Below are 16161 nucleotides of genomic sequence, written 5' to 3'. Positions count from 1 at the left end.
ATATCTGATTTTTCTGGGCTCATGGGCTGACTTCCATAGAAGGAAATGCTAGAAAGCTGGGCGGGCCATGGCCCATGTAGCCTTGCTGTAGCTCCGCCACTGCGCACAATGTCTCGTGGACACAACTTACACGAGAGCACATAACTTTCGCTACCGGTGACTCCTACTAGGAGTACTACCTCCTCATTTCCAGCGACACACCTTGTCGGGCAACATCTCCTTGCTCAATCAGAATTACCTCTTTGGCACATGCTGGAGCAAGATGTACCTCTTCATTGCCTTCTTTCTTTGGCCTACAACATTCCTAGGAGAAATGCCCATAGTCATCAGAATTATAAGAACGAACATTTGCCTCATTGAACTTGCGGTTTTTCTTGCCGGAGCTTTGACCTCCTTCATTCCTGTTAAACCTGGACTCCCGTTCAGTGCGGGTCAGCAGCAAGTGTTCCTCGCCAGCATCACCGATTTCTCCTAGACGCTCCTCATGTGCCTTAAATCGTCCAATAACCTCTTCCACCGTCATGGTTTTAAGGTCACCAAATTGTCCAATAGTCGAAGCAATTTGGAGAAACTTGTTGGTGACGGCGCGAAGGAACTTCTTGACTGCAGAAGTCTCCTCAAACTTCTCACCAAGTGCCCTGATCTTGTTGATGATGGTCATCAACCGGGCAGCAAAATCGTTAACCGACTCCGACTCCTTCACGCCTCCCAAATCACCTTGGTCGTCTCCTTTTTGGACACCAGGAAGAGCATGCCCCCTGTATCCCTTGGTAATGGCAGTCAATGCCATTTGATCCTTCTCATCCGTGGGCACTTTTAGGATCTTTTGTCTCACAGCATCCCAAACCCTTTGGGCACACATGGACACCTTCATCTTGATTGACCATGCCAAGTAGTTGCTCTGTGTGAGCATAGGGTATTGAAGGGAAACAAGATCTCCTTTATCCATACCTCACTCAAGCAAATAAACCTGGCTCTCACACCAATTGTTAGAACCACTAGCTCTAGCTCTAACAGGACTTGAGCTCTAAAGGGATCTGCTTCACACGCACGTAGACAAAGAGCTACTACTAGTAGGAAACTTTATTAGATATCTTAAGTGCTACAAGCTTAGTATTACAAGCAGGATAATTGTCGTTTTATAGGACTATACAAACCGGCCATGGTAGTACCTTTCCTAACAGCTAGCTGGGACAGCTCAGTGCAAGCTTTTACTACTGTCTAGGTACTACTGCTGTCTGTCTGTAGCTCAAAATCAAATAAGACTTTTCTTTTTACTGTTGACAGCTATTGATGAGGAACACTAGGTGAGGAAAAATAAAAATAAAATCGTATGTCAGACTAGCAAACATGCCCGTGCGTTGCACCGGGAGAAAAAATGACTCTTACACACACCTGACGACATCAACAAATTCCTTGAAATCTTTCACGATGTTGCACGACAAACAACAAGATAATTGGTGTTGTGCAAAAACATAAAGTTGGAATGATTTTTAGTGCACTCAAGGTGTTTCAATTTATTAGACAACCAAAATATCTACCTAGTCGCCGTTATCTTTTTACGCCTTTGTTGTCGTTCCTCCATAGTGATTCCCAACAAATATTGCATTAGGATAAAAATAGAGAAGTACATTTTAGTATTCAACGATAACTTGTGCATACGAGCATTATTTTTTCTTGCTGATATATGTGTTTGCAATTGTAATCTAAGTCAAGATTCAATTTAGTTGCAAACATATTAGTAGTTTAGTGTACATCATTGTATCTGGTTGGAATCAACATCCCCTATGATGCTAATAATAGCTTTTGTGCCATTTTAAATGGTATAGGAAGATATATAATAGTCATTTTCAAAATACCCCATATAAAGAAGGTATTAATTAAGATTGCATCCTAAATCAAATTTTAGAAATGATTAACATGCAAAATGATAGCATATTTGGAATCTACACATTTTTTGAGAAATTTCCATATATAATATGTTAGATTTCGAGTTAGGATTAAAAATATATAAATATTTAAAAAAATATTTGAATATGCTCGATAAAAAAATTAAACAAAAAAGTGCACTCACCTGGGATTGAACCCAAGTCTATCGGGTGGAAGGGTCGCGCCCTAGCCATTCGACTGCTTGCATGCTAGTAGCAGTTTTGTGGGCCGCTGGCTAATAAACCTTGTTCGGTGCATCGACTTGAAAAAAGAAAATGAAACATTTTTTCTGACTTATGGGTGGGATAGTGGGTAATTCATGGCAACTTCGGGGGCAATTTTCATGACGTACCGCCAGAAGCAACAGCCCCTTTATTATTAGGTAGAGATTTGTTTGGCTACTTCTACTCTAGTGTAGTCTTTCTTTATCCTACATGCTGTTTCTAGAGTTCTCTAGTTATAAGTAGCTGTGAATAGAATGGTGAATCCTAAATAACGTTTTCTAGAGTGTTCCAGCTTTAAATAGAAGAATGTGAAGGCTTTCCAAAGCCCTATAAATAGAGGTCCTCACTTCTACTTTGTAAGCAAACTATGTACCCACTACCTATAATAGAACTTGTTGTTCTTATCTAAGATCTTGGAGTAGATCTTGTGTCCTAGGAGTTTCGGATTGAACTCCTGCTGCCCTATCGGCCTACATTCGCCTCTAGAGCGATATCTAGCGTAACACGTTGAAGTTGTTCCTTCAACACTTGTGCTGTACACATTGTAGCTGCAAGGTGGAGTTGCTCCTCCACAACCTTGTGCTGCTTCAAGTGGTATCAGAGCCCCGTTGATCCATACTAGTTCTTGGTGTTCTCTTTGAGAGCGAGCTGCAGCAAGCAATGGAGCAACTGGATGATCATGGGAAAATTGAAGGTAATACCTCTAAGGAGGAGGGGAAAACTATGTTAACTATCTCCCATACCTCCCATGAGTTTATGGAAGACTTGAAGGAGACAGATTTATGTGCTGCACTTGTTGTAAAAGGAGAAGAGCACCTGACTGTTGAAATTCCAGCAAAGGTAAGTGGTTTATTGGCAGAATTTCAGAACATACTTGGAGAGCCACATAGAATTGACTTAATTCTGGGAGCAAGTCTTCCTGATCTTTCACACTGTCGAATAAGCCCAAAAGAGCATGATATATTGAAGGAGAAAGTGGAGGAATTGCTGCAAAAGGGGCACATTCGAGAAAGTATTAACCCATGTGCTGTACCAGCCCTGCTCGCGCCAAAGAAAGATGGGTCTTGGCGCATGTGTATGGACAGTAGAGCCATTAACAAGATCACTGTAAGGTATAGTTTCCCTATTCCCCGTTTAGATGATATGTTGGATCAGCTTAGTGGAGCAAGAGTGTTCACAAAGCTAGATCTAAGAAGTGGATATTATCAAATCCGTATCAGACCCGGGGATGAATGGAAAACAGCTTTCAAGACAAAGGAAGGGTTGTTTGAGTGGCTAGTCATGCCATTTGGACTCTTAAATGCACCAAGTACCTTTATGCACTTGATGAATCAAGTATTTCGACCCTTATTCCACGTTGTGGTCTATTTCGATGACATATTGATCTATAAGAAGGATGAGGATGAACACTTTGATCACATTCGGAAGGTGCTAGAAGTACCGAGGAAAAATGAGCTCTACGTCAACTTGAAGAAATGTGTTTTCCTACAAACACCTTCTTTTCCTAGGATTCTTTATAACATGTGACGGTATTCGTGTTGATGATTCTAAGGTTGAAGCAATCCGAGAATGGCCAACTCTGAAGACCATTTCTGAGGTAAGAAGTTTTCATGGCCTTGCAACTTTCTATAGGCGATTTGTGAAGAGTTTCAACACTATCATGGCACCAATTACCGAGTGCCTGAAGAAGGGAAAGTTCCAATGGACAGAAGCGACTGAAGCTAGTTTCAATGAGATCAAGCAAAAACTCTCACAAGCTCCTGTGTTGGTGCTACCTGATTTCAACAAGACTTTTGAGTTGGAGTGTGATGCAAGTGGAGTAGGCATTGGAGCTGTTCTATCTCAAGAAAGGAAGCCCATTGCTTTCTTTAGTGAGAAGTTAAGTGAAGCTAGACAAAAATGGAGTACCTATCAGCAAGAACTGTATGTCATTTTCAGAGCCTTGAAAACTTGGGAAGTCTATTTGCTGCCTAAAGAGTTCATTGTTTATAGTGACCATCAATCCTTGAAGCATTCTAGAAATCAAAAGCATGTTGATCTCATGCTAGCAAGAATGTTGCGGACTTGACTCTTAACCATCCAGAAGAAGCACTCTATGAAGATAACTCGAGGGCGAGTTCCAAACAACTAGAGGAGAATGATGAGAAACACTAGATGAGAAAAAATAAAAATAAAATCATATGTCAGATTTGTTTGGCTACTTCTAGATGCTTCTACTCTAGTGTAGTTTTTCTTTTCTTTACCCTACCTGCTGTTTTTAGAGTTCTCTAGTTATAAGTAGCTGTGAGTAGAATGATGAATCCTATATAATGTTTTCTAGAGTGTTCCAGCTATAAGTAGAAGAATGTGAAGGCTTCCCAAAGCCCTATAAATAGAGGTCCTCACCTCTACTTTGTAAGCAGACTATGTACCCACTACCTATAATAGAACTTGTTGTTCTTATCTAAGATCTTGGAGTAGGTCTTGTGTCCTAGGAGTTTCGGATTGAACTCCTGCTGCCCTATCGGCCTACATTCCCTCTAGAGCGATATCTAGCACAGCACGTTGAAGCTGTTCCTTCAACACTTGTGCTGTACACATTGTAGCAGCAAGGTGGAGTTGCTCCTCCACAACCTTGTGCTGCTTAAGCTATTCCCTCTTATATTATGGGACGGAGGGAGTACATTCTATATCCTGAGAGTCTAGCTGCTGCTCCTTGCTGACATGCATTGTTAGCTAACTTTGCATGCCATGATACAACATCTACATAACTGACCATGACAAGATTAATGCTAACAATGTTGGCCAACTCATGGGCAAGGAAAATCTCAACCAAAATCTTGGCTAGTCAAATTTTTATAAGGAAAACTTTGGGCACATACCGAGCACACCCTTAGTTCACCTGGAGATTTTGCTTGCTTTTGTTCTCTACCTGTTTTTCTTGAGTTATTCTCTTTCTAATGCTTGTTTACACTTGATTTGTCACAACATGGTATGGACCTGGACGGCATGACTAGTTTCTCTGACAACTTCTGTTTACCGTGTTGTATTTTATATTTCTCTGAGTAGCTATTCTGTTTATTGCAGGTTGTGCACTTTCGGTCGTTGGAGAAACCAAAGGATGATGAATTTTGTTTGGAATTGTGAGGGATTTTCCAAACCTGTTTGTCTATTTATTTAAAATGTCAATTAACTCATATTTTTATTTATTGTTTTCTCACGCGTTAAGGTCAAAGCTTCACACATATGATGATGTTGTTGAGAGAGTTGCCCGCCAGCTTGGGTTGGATGATCCAGCGAAAATTCGCCTTACATCCCATAACTGCTATTCGCAGCAGCCTAAACCGCAACCCATCAGATATCAGGGTGTGGAGCATTTATTGGACATGCTCGTCCACTATAATCAGGTTAACCCTTTCACTTGCTTTTTTTTCCAGTATGAGCATGTTCTCAGCATAACGATAATGCAGAATGCATATCCACTAAAGATACTTACTGTATGATACAGACGTCTGACATCTTGTATTACGAAGTATTGGATATTCCATTGCCGGAATTGCAGTTCCTTAAAACCCTTAAAGTTGCATTCCACCATGCTACAAAGGAGGAGGTTTTTTCACTGAAATCATGAGATATTGTCTATTTATCCTCGGATGCGAAATGAACTTTCTTATGAGATATTTTTGTTTAGGTTGTCATTCATAGCATCAGGCTTCCTAAGAACAGCACCATTGCTGATGTGATAATTGACTTGAAAACTAAGGTTATTACTTATACAGCCCTTTTCTGTCCTTTCCTGAGTTCTTTTTTAGTTTCTTGTTGCACATTTACAATATTGGAAGTGAGATACACCAATTGTCCTTTCCTGAGTTCTTTTTTAGTTTCTTGTTGCACATTTACAATATTGGAAGTAAGATACATCAATTGATTGTTCTTGGATACATTCATAAGGAGTCTTTTGGGCTTTGGGGTGCATGTAACCTCCTGAGGGGTAGGGGACATCGGGAGATCACAATCATTCATGATTGGAGGCTGATTTTGTTTAGCAGGAAATTTAGCCAGCTGCATTTTTTGCTGCAGATTCAATTTGGGTGAGATTACTTAATATATGCTCCCTCTATTCCAAAATTTGTGAAAAAGTATATGAATCGAGCATGTAAGAATAACATTGTTGTATTTGTCTTGCAAAGTGTTTTATGTTGTATAGTGTCCTAGTCCCTCCGTTCACTATTATAAGATGTTTTGGATATTTCACTATGTACTAGATACGGACTGAAATGAGTGATGTCTACATACATTCGATTTAGAAAAAGTTATAACATCTTATAATAGTGAACGGAGGGAGCACTAATTTGTAGGCATATTATAAATAAAAAATTTAGTCAAAATCATGAATTAAAACTGTGAAAAGTAAAAGCACTTAGATTTTGGAACCTTGGGATTATGCAGTTAGATGTCTAAAGACCTCCTACATATATACCTTTAGTAGACGTCTCAGTTAAGTCAAGTCTAGTCATACTTGCTTCTGTCCCTCGAACACATGGTCATGCCTATTGGATTTTCTGGTTCTCACTTAAACCTTTGCCATTTAGCTTCTACAAGAAAGGGAAGTTGCCTTTTATCTTTACGACCATTGCAATCTACTCCCTCTGTCCCAAAATAAGTTGAGACACTTATTTTGGGACGGAGGGAGTAGGTTATACAACTGCAAAGTGGTGTGTTTCCGTGGATGGTTTGTGCAATAAGAACCATTTCTAAACCTTGTACTACTAATCAACAGGTTGATCTATCCAGTCCCACTGCCGAGCTACGCGTGCTAGAGGTCTTTTACCACAAGATCTATAAGGTATGCATTTGAAATCATGTGCTAGTCTTCTATTTCATGTCTAACTGAAGAAAGAGCTTTATTGTTCTTGAGGTTTCTTTAGCCTTCTAGAGAAGTAAAATCTTTGAACTACTAACGAATGCCCTTTGAAAATGCTTCAGCAGTTAAATACTCCCTCTGATCCATATTAATTGACGCAACTTTTGTACAACTTTAGTACAAAGTTGTACCAAGGCTGTGGCAATTAATTTGGATCGGAGGGAGTATAATTTTTTCCATATATCATTGTAGCTATGCATTTGAAATCATGTGCTAGTCTTCTATTTCATGTCTAACTGAAGAAAGAGCTTTATTGTTCTTGAGGTTTCTTTAGCCTTCTAGAGAAGTAAAATCTTTGAACTACTAACGAATGCCCTTTGAAAATGCTTCAGCAGTTAAATACTCCCTCTGATCCATATTAATTGACGCAACTTTTGTACAACTTTAGTACAAAGTTGTACCAAGGCTGTGGCAATTAATTTGGATCGGAGGGAGTATAATTTTTTCCATATATCATTGTAGCTATTACTGATTATGTTTTTGTAGATCTTTCCACTTCACGAGAAGATAGAGAATATAAATGATCAGTACTGGACGCTACGTGCTGAAGAGGTCTGTAAGACTAATGATGTAATATGTCGTGCCTCTTTTACATCTTTGATATCATATGTTTACACTTGGTGATTGTCATCTTGTGAGAACTTAGGGCATCTCCAACGCGGTTCCTCAAACAAACCACATCAAATGTCCGCGAACATTTGGCTGGGCAGCGGCCATCCAACCCAATCCCTCAAACAAGACGATCACCGAGCGGAATCATCACTAGTTCGTAGATTTTTACACCAAGCGGAATCATACAACATAAAAGATCCCTAGAAAACAACTAACAATTACTCCTACTCCCTGACGATGAGGTCGATAGCCCCCGTGCCTGAGCCGCCGACGTGTGCTTCTTTGGCATCGTTGTCATGCTGCTCCGGTGCCTCATTGTCCTCGGTATCGAGCTCCTTGAAGAGCCAGGCCCGCTGTGCTTCGTTGATGCGGAGCTGGCGGGGCTCACGGTCGATCGTGCCAGCACTTTGCACGGCAAGCACCGCCTGGTTCTCGTCAACGACTTCCGGTTTCGTGAGGAGCTCCACCATGGCTGCGGCATCCGCGCGCTTCACATTCAGCTGATCGACCACCGCAAGAGCGCCTAGTGGAACTGCTCCTCCGCATGCCGCATGGTGAAGAGGCCGTCCGCCACGTTGCTCGCGGCCTCGATGCCCATCGCCTCCTCCGCTGCTGGCTCATCTCCGTGGTCCTCTACCATCTCCATGCTAGAGCTTGGTTCGGACAGCTTGGAGGTTGGCCCGCCGCAACGCGGGCTCTGTAGCGACCAGACCTCAAATGGTCTGTGCTGCTATGCACCAGTGTCATCCCTGGATCAGTAATGCTGACACGCACAGTACAAATGGAGGATTTATAACAGAGTAGCAATCACACACTTATTACATCGAATATCTCCGAAGAGATTAAGTATGATAAACATGGCTTAAGGCCATCTAAAACGATAACAGCGGAAGACTTGGAAGATAAGTGAGTCCATCAACTCCAGCGGCATCACTGAGTATAAGACCACGACCTAAGGCACCTTACTCGTCGTCTGAAAAGTCTGCAACATGAAACGTTGCAGCCCGAGAATGGGTCAGCACATAGAATATGCTGGCAATGTAACACATAGAGAATAATGTACAATAATAATGCTATACTACATGCATATATGGCTGGTGGAAAGCTCTATGGTTACAGTTTTGCGAAAAGCCAATTTTATCCTACTTCAAAGGAATAAATTTTATTTAACTATCATGGTGGTTGTGAAACATTGAGATGGTTGACAACATCTCAATCCCAATTAAATGTCATCAATAACCCAACAAAATTAATTAGAAGTAACATGGCGATGAGATTCACATGATAATCCAAGTACTAGATACTCAAGTTGTCCATAACCGGGGACACGGCTAACCATGATTAGTTTGTACACTCTGCAGAGGTTTGTGCACTTTTTCCCACAAGACTCGATCTCCTCTGTTGGATTACTCGCACTACATGGTGTTTGAGTAACGGATGACCGAGACACAGTCTTTCAGAAGTGTTTGCACCTTACGTATGGGTAGACAGTTACACCTACTTTCCCCTACATCTGCTAGTCTACCACTGTAAGAGTTCACACAACTTAGTCAACTATGCTAGAGCCCATAATAGCTTGCGGCTGCACACGGAAGTTTCTAGCATGAATAATCTCATGATCCCTTTGAGCCTGGGTGGCGGTCCAAAGAAAAACAGGCAATCCTGGAATACCCAGGTACCTCAATCCACCCAGATGTGAGTTTTAGTTGCCACCTTAAGTAAACCATTAATTAACAATCTCACATCTGTCATGAATATCTCTCAAACCCAATCCACGTCTACGAGCATAGCATGATAATATAAGCAAACGTAGAAGTAACTCCCAAAGGTTTGATAATAAACAGGTAATAGGTACTATCTCAACTACTTCCCAATACGCACAATTTAATTAGATCCTAATCATGCAAGTGTTTGAGGAAAATAGATCTAATGCAATAAAAACTGGGTATGGAAGGTATATGATCAAAGTGTTACTTGCCTTGCTGATGATCCGCAAAACCTAGCGATTCGAAGTAACAAGCGGCACACTCCGGGTACTCTATCGCAAACAAACAAGCATACAATCAGTACTCATCTAATGCACAGGTAAAACTCGAATGAAAGATCCAACCAGAAAGTTCAACTTAAGAACTCCGGTTTGCAAAAAGAATCAACTCGAAAGAAGCAACGAAAGTCAAACTGCGAAAGAAACAAGCTTCGTTTACTAATCTGGATCTAGGTCAAATTTTACTGTAGCAAAAACTTGTTTGAGTAGGTTAAACGGAAAGAGAATTTCGAGACGAAACTCTAGGTGCTTGAATCGCCTGATTCCGATAATCGAGCGAGAAGTTAAACAGAAACGAAGATTCGATCAGAAATCGAATCTGAGAAAAATAGCGGAAAAATCCGACGAAAAAGAAAAACGGACGAACGGTTAAAGAACGGACGTTCGTTAAAAGAGAAAAACCGACGAACGCGTTCGTTAAAACGAACGGTTCGGTGAACGCTCGCAAAGTAATAAAACCGAAAAAAACCGATCTAGGTTTTTTTTAAAGAAAACCGGCAAAACGAGGCGAGGCAGTACCTCGTCGGGGGCGGGGCTCCGGCGGGGCTTGGCCGGCTCCGGCGAGAGGCGGCGAGGGCGGCGGGGTGCGGGGTGCTCGGGGAAGGGCGAGGGGCGGCGGCAAACGGCGGCGGCGGCGGCTCCCGTGCGGGCGGCGGCGGCGGGCAAGTGCGGCGGCGGCGGGGGTGAGGTGAGAGGAGGGGGGGGTGCAGGGGTATATATAGGATGGGAGGGGGGCTCCGGTGGCTTGGGGGAGGGGCAAGCCGGGCGGGGCGGCTCCCGTGTCCATGGCGGACACGGCGCGGCGGCGCGCGCTCGTGCGCGAGGAGGACGGCGCGGGCGGGCCGGCCTGCGGCTCGGCTGGGCTCGGCCCAGTCGGCGCGGCACAGTTTTTTTTTTTAAAATACGTTCTGCGGAAAATAATTCATAGAAAAATAAATAAAAGTCCAAAAAATATAAAATAAATTTTCCCCGTCTAGTTAGAAAATCTAGAATAGGGTGAACATTTTTTTAACACAAAATAAATATTTTGAAAACATGCAATATTTTAATGCAATAAAAATTGCAAATAAAATCCGAATAAGATCCAATAAATGATTTTAACATTTTTCCTCCAGTATTTCAATTGTTTTGGAGAAGTCATATTTTCTCCTCTCATTTATTTTGTTTAATGAAATATTTTTCCGGAGAGAAAATAATTAAAACCAAAATCCTCGTCTTATTATTTGATGAAAATCAAATATGAAAATTCGAGAAAATCCCCAACTCTCTTCGAGGGTCCTTGAGTTGCTTAGGATTTATCGAGGATTTGTCAAAATGCAATAAAACATGATATGCAATGATGATCTATGTATAACATACCAAATTGAAAATTTGGGATGTTACAGGCTCGCTGGTGTTCGTCCACCGTGTGGACCTTCGCTGTGATTTTGGCGCGGCGCTCCATTGTCAGTATCTTGTACCCAGTGATCTTGGTGCGGACCATGGCGACAACGGCCGTCGGGAATGTTGATGTGGAGGTTGAGGGCTTTGCTATGGGCGGCGGCACGGACGAGTTGAAATGAGAGGAATGGGATGCTGGCTAGGGTTTGGATGATCTCCGAGTGGCTTTTAATAGCCGGGGTAGGCTTCTTGGGTGGCTTGCCGGCTAACTGGCCATGATTGCTGCAGGCGGAGCGGCGAAGGATCAATGCGGGTAGGCGGGTGGCCGGTGAAGCCGGTGTGAATGTGGAGGCTTGTAGAGTCTGATAGGTTTTTTTTGGGGTGGGACCGGGTTGTTGGATGCCGACATGGCGGACGTTCGGATTCCCTCGGAGCTCCCCCTGATTTGGGGCTGGCCTTTGGGATTTCGGACGTGCGGACTGGCCCGGCCCGATTTGGTGAGTTGCGTTGGAGGACTAAAAGTGTCTGGACCGTTCGGCCTGGACATTTTGGTGGTGATTTGGTGAGTCGTGATGGAGATGCCCTTAAGTTCCAAGTGTCTTCCATTCCCTGATTTCTTACTGTACATTTTCCTGTACCTGCTGTGATTAATTTATGTGCTTTTTTTAGTCCTCATATCTCTTTATACCCATTTTCATAGGTTCCAGAGGAGGAGAAAAATCCCAGTCAGCATGATCGCTTAATCCATGTTTATCACTTCACGAAAGATCCTCTTCAGAATCAAGTATTGCACTTTCATATTAATGACAGCATATATTTATGATATTCTTATCCAATCAGGTGACACCGTTGTTGTGACCAACAGCAGATTCAGAATTTTGGAGATCCTTTTTTTCTTGCTATCTGTGAAGGTGAGACTTTAGCAGAAGTAAAGGGCCGCATACAGAGAAAACTCCAGGTCCCTGATGAAGAATTCTCCAAGGTGGTCTTATTTGTTTCTTAGATGCGATATGAAAGCTTGTGTTTTCTTCCCTTCATACTGATAGGGTTTTTAATCTTGATATAATGCTGATATTGTAAATTAGACACAAATGTTAGAACCAGCACCGATTTTGTAGCCAGTTGGTTGTGCTATAGTGAGCTGAGAATAGTTTACGTATCTTACTTTACTCTCAAAGTTGATTAGTAATATGCTGAATCAATAAATAAAGCACTGCTGTCTGCTATCATATTAAAATTGGTGGTGATTGGCGCTGAAAGCACTGTAGATCTTAATCTTATAGAAGGGGATTGCTTAAGCTTCATGTCCTGTCTGCATCCTTGGTTTTACTGTCTACCTGGAGTTGCATTGCATCTTGGTATGAATATATAGTACAGCTACTGAACTAATATACCTATTCATGCTTATGTCTTCAGTGGAAATTTGCATTCATATCTATGAATCGGCCAGACTACCTACAAGATTCTGATGTTGTATCTGCTCGTTTCCAGGTAAACTGTTGATTTTGCCCTACATGCTTCTATAGTTCTGCCGATACATTTGTTTTCGGTCTTTTGGTTTCTACAGAGGAGAGATGTCTATGGAGCTTGGGAACAATATCTTGGGCTGGAGCACACTGACACTGCACCGAAAAGGGCCTATACAGCCAATCAGGTATGCAGTTGTTTTGCTGGGAAGTGAACTTAGCAAACTTTGGATGTCAAGTTTTACCTTTAGTCATGCTTGGGCTTAATATGCTGCAGCCATGCTTTGTTGTCTGTGTATCGGAGCTTCCCTTGCTATTACAGGATTCTGTGCAAGCTTTGCATTGTTGTCAAACAGTATTTCTTAATTCTCACTCATGCTTGGGCATAGATATGCTGCCACAACCCTATACTTCTTGGTACCAGGGCCCGTCCTGAGATTTCAGGGGCCCAGGGCGAAACTATAATCTTGGGCCTTTAATGTAAACATCAATGTATTAATCAATATATGTATGTATGAATTGTTACCAGTAAACACCTAGAGTGCATCCAAAAGCAACATTCATATCAAATAATTTACACGCGCTTAAAATTTGGTACCCATTAAGACTAGCAGTTTCTGTAATGAATTAAATATGTGATTATGATCACTCACATTGTTATTGTTGATTTGATTTTGTCAACTCATCTAGTTTTTTTTTCCTTTCTCATGGCCGGATGCATACTTTATAGATGGCATGGCTGCGCTGGAATTTAGAGCAATAAGTAATTGAAAACTGGCGCAAAGCTAAAGTCACAAAGTTAGATTAAACCAGTAAAATCTTACCGATTAATCATTTCGAACTCACAGATGATAAATCACAAATCGCAATGATATCTAACCCTAAATATGTAAGAAAGAAATTAGCTAGCTAACTAAAGTAGGAATTAAGGAGTGGGATGATGATGGAGGCAAGACGTGCACTTATGGATCGTATCCCAGTTTAGCTAGCAGCTCTTTTATGATAGGCTGGGTATACTCTGTTGGAAACTCAAGTATTCCAATTTTGGTCTCGTAGTGGCAGCACAACCCAGCCGGCTAGCCAATCAACCAGATCTCCAAAAGATGGTGGTAGGTCGATTGGGGTATGAGCTAGACGTGGTATTATTTCAGTCTAGAAGATCGCTAGATGCACACGCATTAGCTTGGTGGCCGGCTCGATCGAGCTTTTGCATTGTGCGCCATGAATGGCTATAGGAAAGGACATACGGCATACCTGAGGGGCTCCTTGGTTTCGGGGGCCCGGGCGGCCGCCCCCTCCCGTCAGGGCAGGGCCTGCTTAGTAGCAGATCTTCCTTGATTATTGCGTGATTTCGTGCAAGCCTCACCTAATTCATTCTATTTCACAAGGACATGTATCTTATATATCCTTGCTTTTTCTGGTGGTTTTATACACCTGCAGAACCGTCACACGCATGAGAAGCCGGTGAGGATATACAATTAGTATGCCTTAAAACTGTGTTGGTCCCCTGATGAAGGCGTTGGTCTGGGAGTGGAAGAGTAGGCTGCAACAGGTGAAAGCAGCAGCATGTTTGGCCATTTGGGTGCTACGGCATATCTATCGCTTGCTACAGTTTTTGCTCTTGATGCATGGCCATGACGATTTTTTCAAGGTTCATCATCTTGCCTTTCAGGCAAGGGTGCATGATATCAAGTTTCTGTAAATTGGGTGTAAAGGCCACCCTCCTAAGGGTAGATGTTGGATGTTGGTTCATTTTTAGAGCAAAGTCGAGTACATATGATTTTGGTAGTGGGCTTGTATACAAGGGTATAGTTTTGCGACTTGATATTGGCATTTGTTGTAATCTGGTAATAACGGAAGATTAATGGATCTTTTCTTGGTTTAAGTAGCTGCACTAGTAAAAATGTGACTAACAATTCTTATTGCAGCCAGAGTTACATGATACTGAAAATTATGATCAGTTTGCCAATCTTTGAAACAGTCTTATTGACCTCTCTTCCCGTCGACCCCCCTCCCAGCTGTCGATGATACTGCCGGTCTAAGCCTTGCGGCGGGCTCGCCGTGGCCCATTCCATGGCTGTCGATGATACTGCCGGTCTAAGCCTTGCGGCGGGCTCGCCGTGGCCCATTCCATGGTGATTCAGGCGCCCTGGTGGCTTCCCACGTGGGGCAACGGTTGTTTTTGCTCCCCTTGCCTAGCAGCGGCATGGCGTAGTGTCTGCCGTGACTTGTTAGCGCGTATGGAGGATTTAAAGAAATTGTTGGATACTCAATACGCCAATATTCAAGAGATGATTGATTGAGCGGCAGAGATAAGATTGGCATCAGCCCAATGTCTGCACCTACCTTTGGGGATCAATCCAAATGAATATGGATGGAACTACCCTAAACCATCACCTCAAATCCCTAAATATAACTTTCAAGGAGCCTGCCCTTTGTATGATGCAAAGGGGAAGTTCTTGATGTGGAAAATTAAGATGTAGGATCATACCAAGAGCACCTCCTATGAGTTGTGGAAAATTGTGGAAGAAGGCTACTTTGACAGCCAAGAGTAACCCTAATTATTATATATGCCTATTGTTATTGTGCATCATCATGACATCATCAACATTGCATTGAACATGTTGCCTTCATACCGGATTATTCGGGAGTTTTTATTAAACCTATTGCCATATTTTATTTCGCCATTTCTGTTAGATGGTGAATAAGTACCCTCCCTTCCCTTTTGCACATTTCTCCGAGACTCACCAGACGCTTTGCACATGGCCGCAAGACCACATTTAAAATTATTTGGTAAATGGGAATTGAATGTTCTCAATATGAGTTGGAAGTTCGCGTGTGGTTTTGTTATATTATATTGAGGCTGCACGTTGAATTTTGTCTGATTCGGAGTCCGTTGGGTACTGAATGTTTGAATATGAGGCGATATTAGCTGGTCTAAAAACAATATACGTTTTCAAATAAAACTTGCTAATGGGCCAACCAACTTCCACCTCTTCTAAACATCCCACCTAGACCCTTCTAACCCCTGCCTATTTAATTAACCTCCCCTACCATTTTTGGAGCAAACCTAACCCTAAACTAGAGGTGACCAACCTCCTAAAATTTAATGCCCAACCGCCACTTTCCTTCCTCCTTGGGATCCTCCCAAACACAACCTTCAGTCTCCACCAACCGGCGCTGCCAGCATGCACCAATCCATCCAACCATGCACCCCCATCAGATCTGAACCATGAGATCCAGATCTGATGGATCTCGTGCACCCCAGCCTCCCAACCGCAACCGCGGTAGTGAGCGCCTCGCTCATTGCCGAGCCCCTCGCACACCGCCTTCTCTACGAACGGCGTGCCCCCCACATCTTCAGTGAGGCTCCTGCGAGCCGCCACCAAACCAGTAGCCCCAACGCCGAGCTCTCCCGTGTTTCCGCCCTATTTCTGTCTTCCTCTTACTCGCCTTTCTCTTCCCTTGACCGCCTTGACACCACCAATGTATGTCCATGGCAATGCCGCCTCTTGTGCCGCCTCGACTTAATCATGCACTAATCATACACGCAAATGTGCACGATCAAGAACAGAGACTCACGGGAAGATATCACGACACAAC

General features: G+C 42.7%; 1 protein-coding gene across 20 annotated transcripts in view; it reads left to right on the top strand.

Moving 5' to 3' along the window:
• LOC109747186 (ubiquitin C-terminal hydrolase 12) overlaps window positions 1-14443 on the top strand; it is a 53433-nt gene extending 38990 nt beyond the window's left edge. For 4 of the 20 annotated variants that reach the window (XM_073496541.1, XM_020306273.4, XM_020306282.4 and 1 more), the window contains 11 exons: window positions 5220-5275; window positions 5362-5539; window positions 5641-5742; window positions 5824-5895; window positions 6913-6978; window positions 7543-7626; window positions 11793-11876; window positions 11958-12077; window positions 12509-12583; window positions 12660-12746; window positions 13999-14443. In XM_073496541.1, the coding sequence (XP_073352642.1) occupies window positions 5220-5275; window positions 5362-5539; window positions 5641-5742; window positions 5824-5895; window positions 6913-6978; window positions 7543-7626; window positions 11793-11876; window positions 11958-12077; window positions 12509-12583; window positions 12660-12746; window positions 13999-14040 (966 nt within the window). In that variant the 3' untranslated portion in view covers window positions 14041-14443. Of the gene's footprint in view, window positions 1-5219; window positions 5276-5361; window positions 5540-5640; window positions 5743-5823; window positions 5896-6912; window positions 6979-7542; window positions 7627-11792; window positions 11877-11957; window positions 12078-12508; window positions 12747-13998 lie in introns of those variants that run through there. The other 16 variants (XM_073496540.1, XM_020306279.4, XM_020306280.4 and 13 more) reach the window with 12 other exon arrangements.
• The last annotated feature ends 1718 nt before the right edge of the window (window positions 14444-16161 follow it).

This window comes from Aegilops tauschii, chromosome 4, assembly GCF_002575655.3.
Source record: "Aegilops tauschii subsp. strangulata cultivar AL8/78 chromosome 4, Aet v6.0, whole genome shotgun sequence".
Classification (NCBI taxonomy): Eukaryota; Viridiplantae; Streptophyta; class Magnoliopsida; order Poales; family Poaceae; genus Aegilops; species Aegilops tauschii.
Note: the sequence above shows the minus strand (reverse complement) of the source record. Positions and strands in the feature narration are given on the sequence as shown.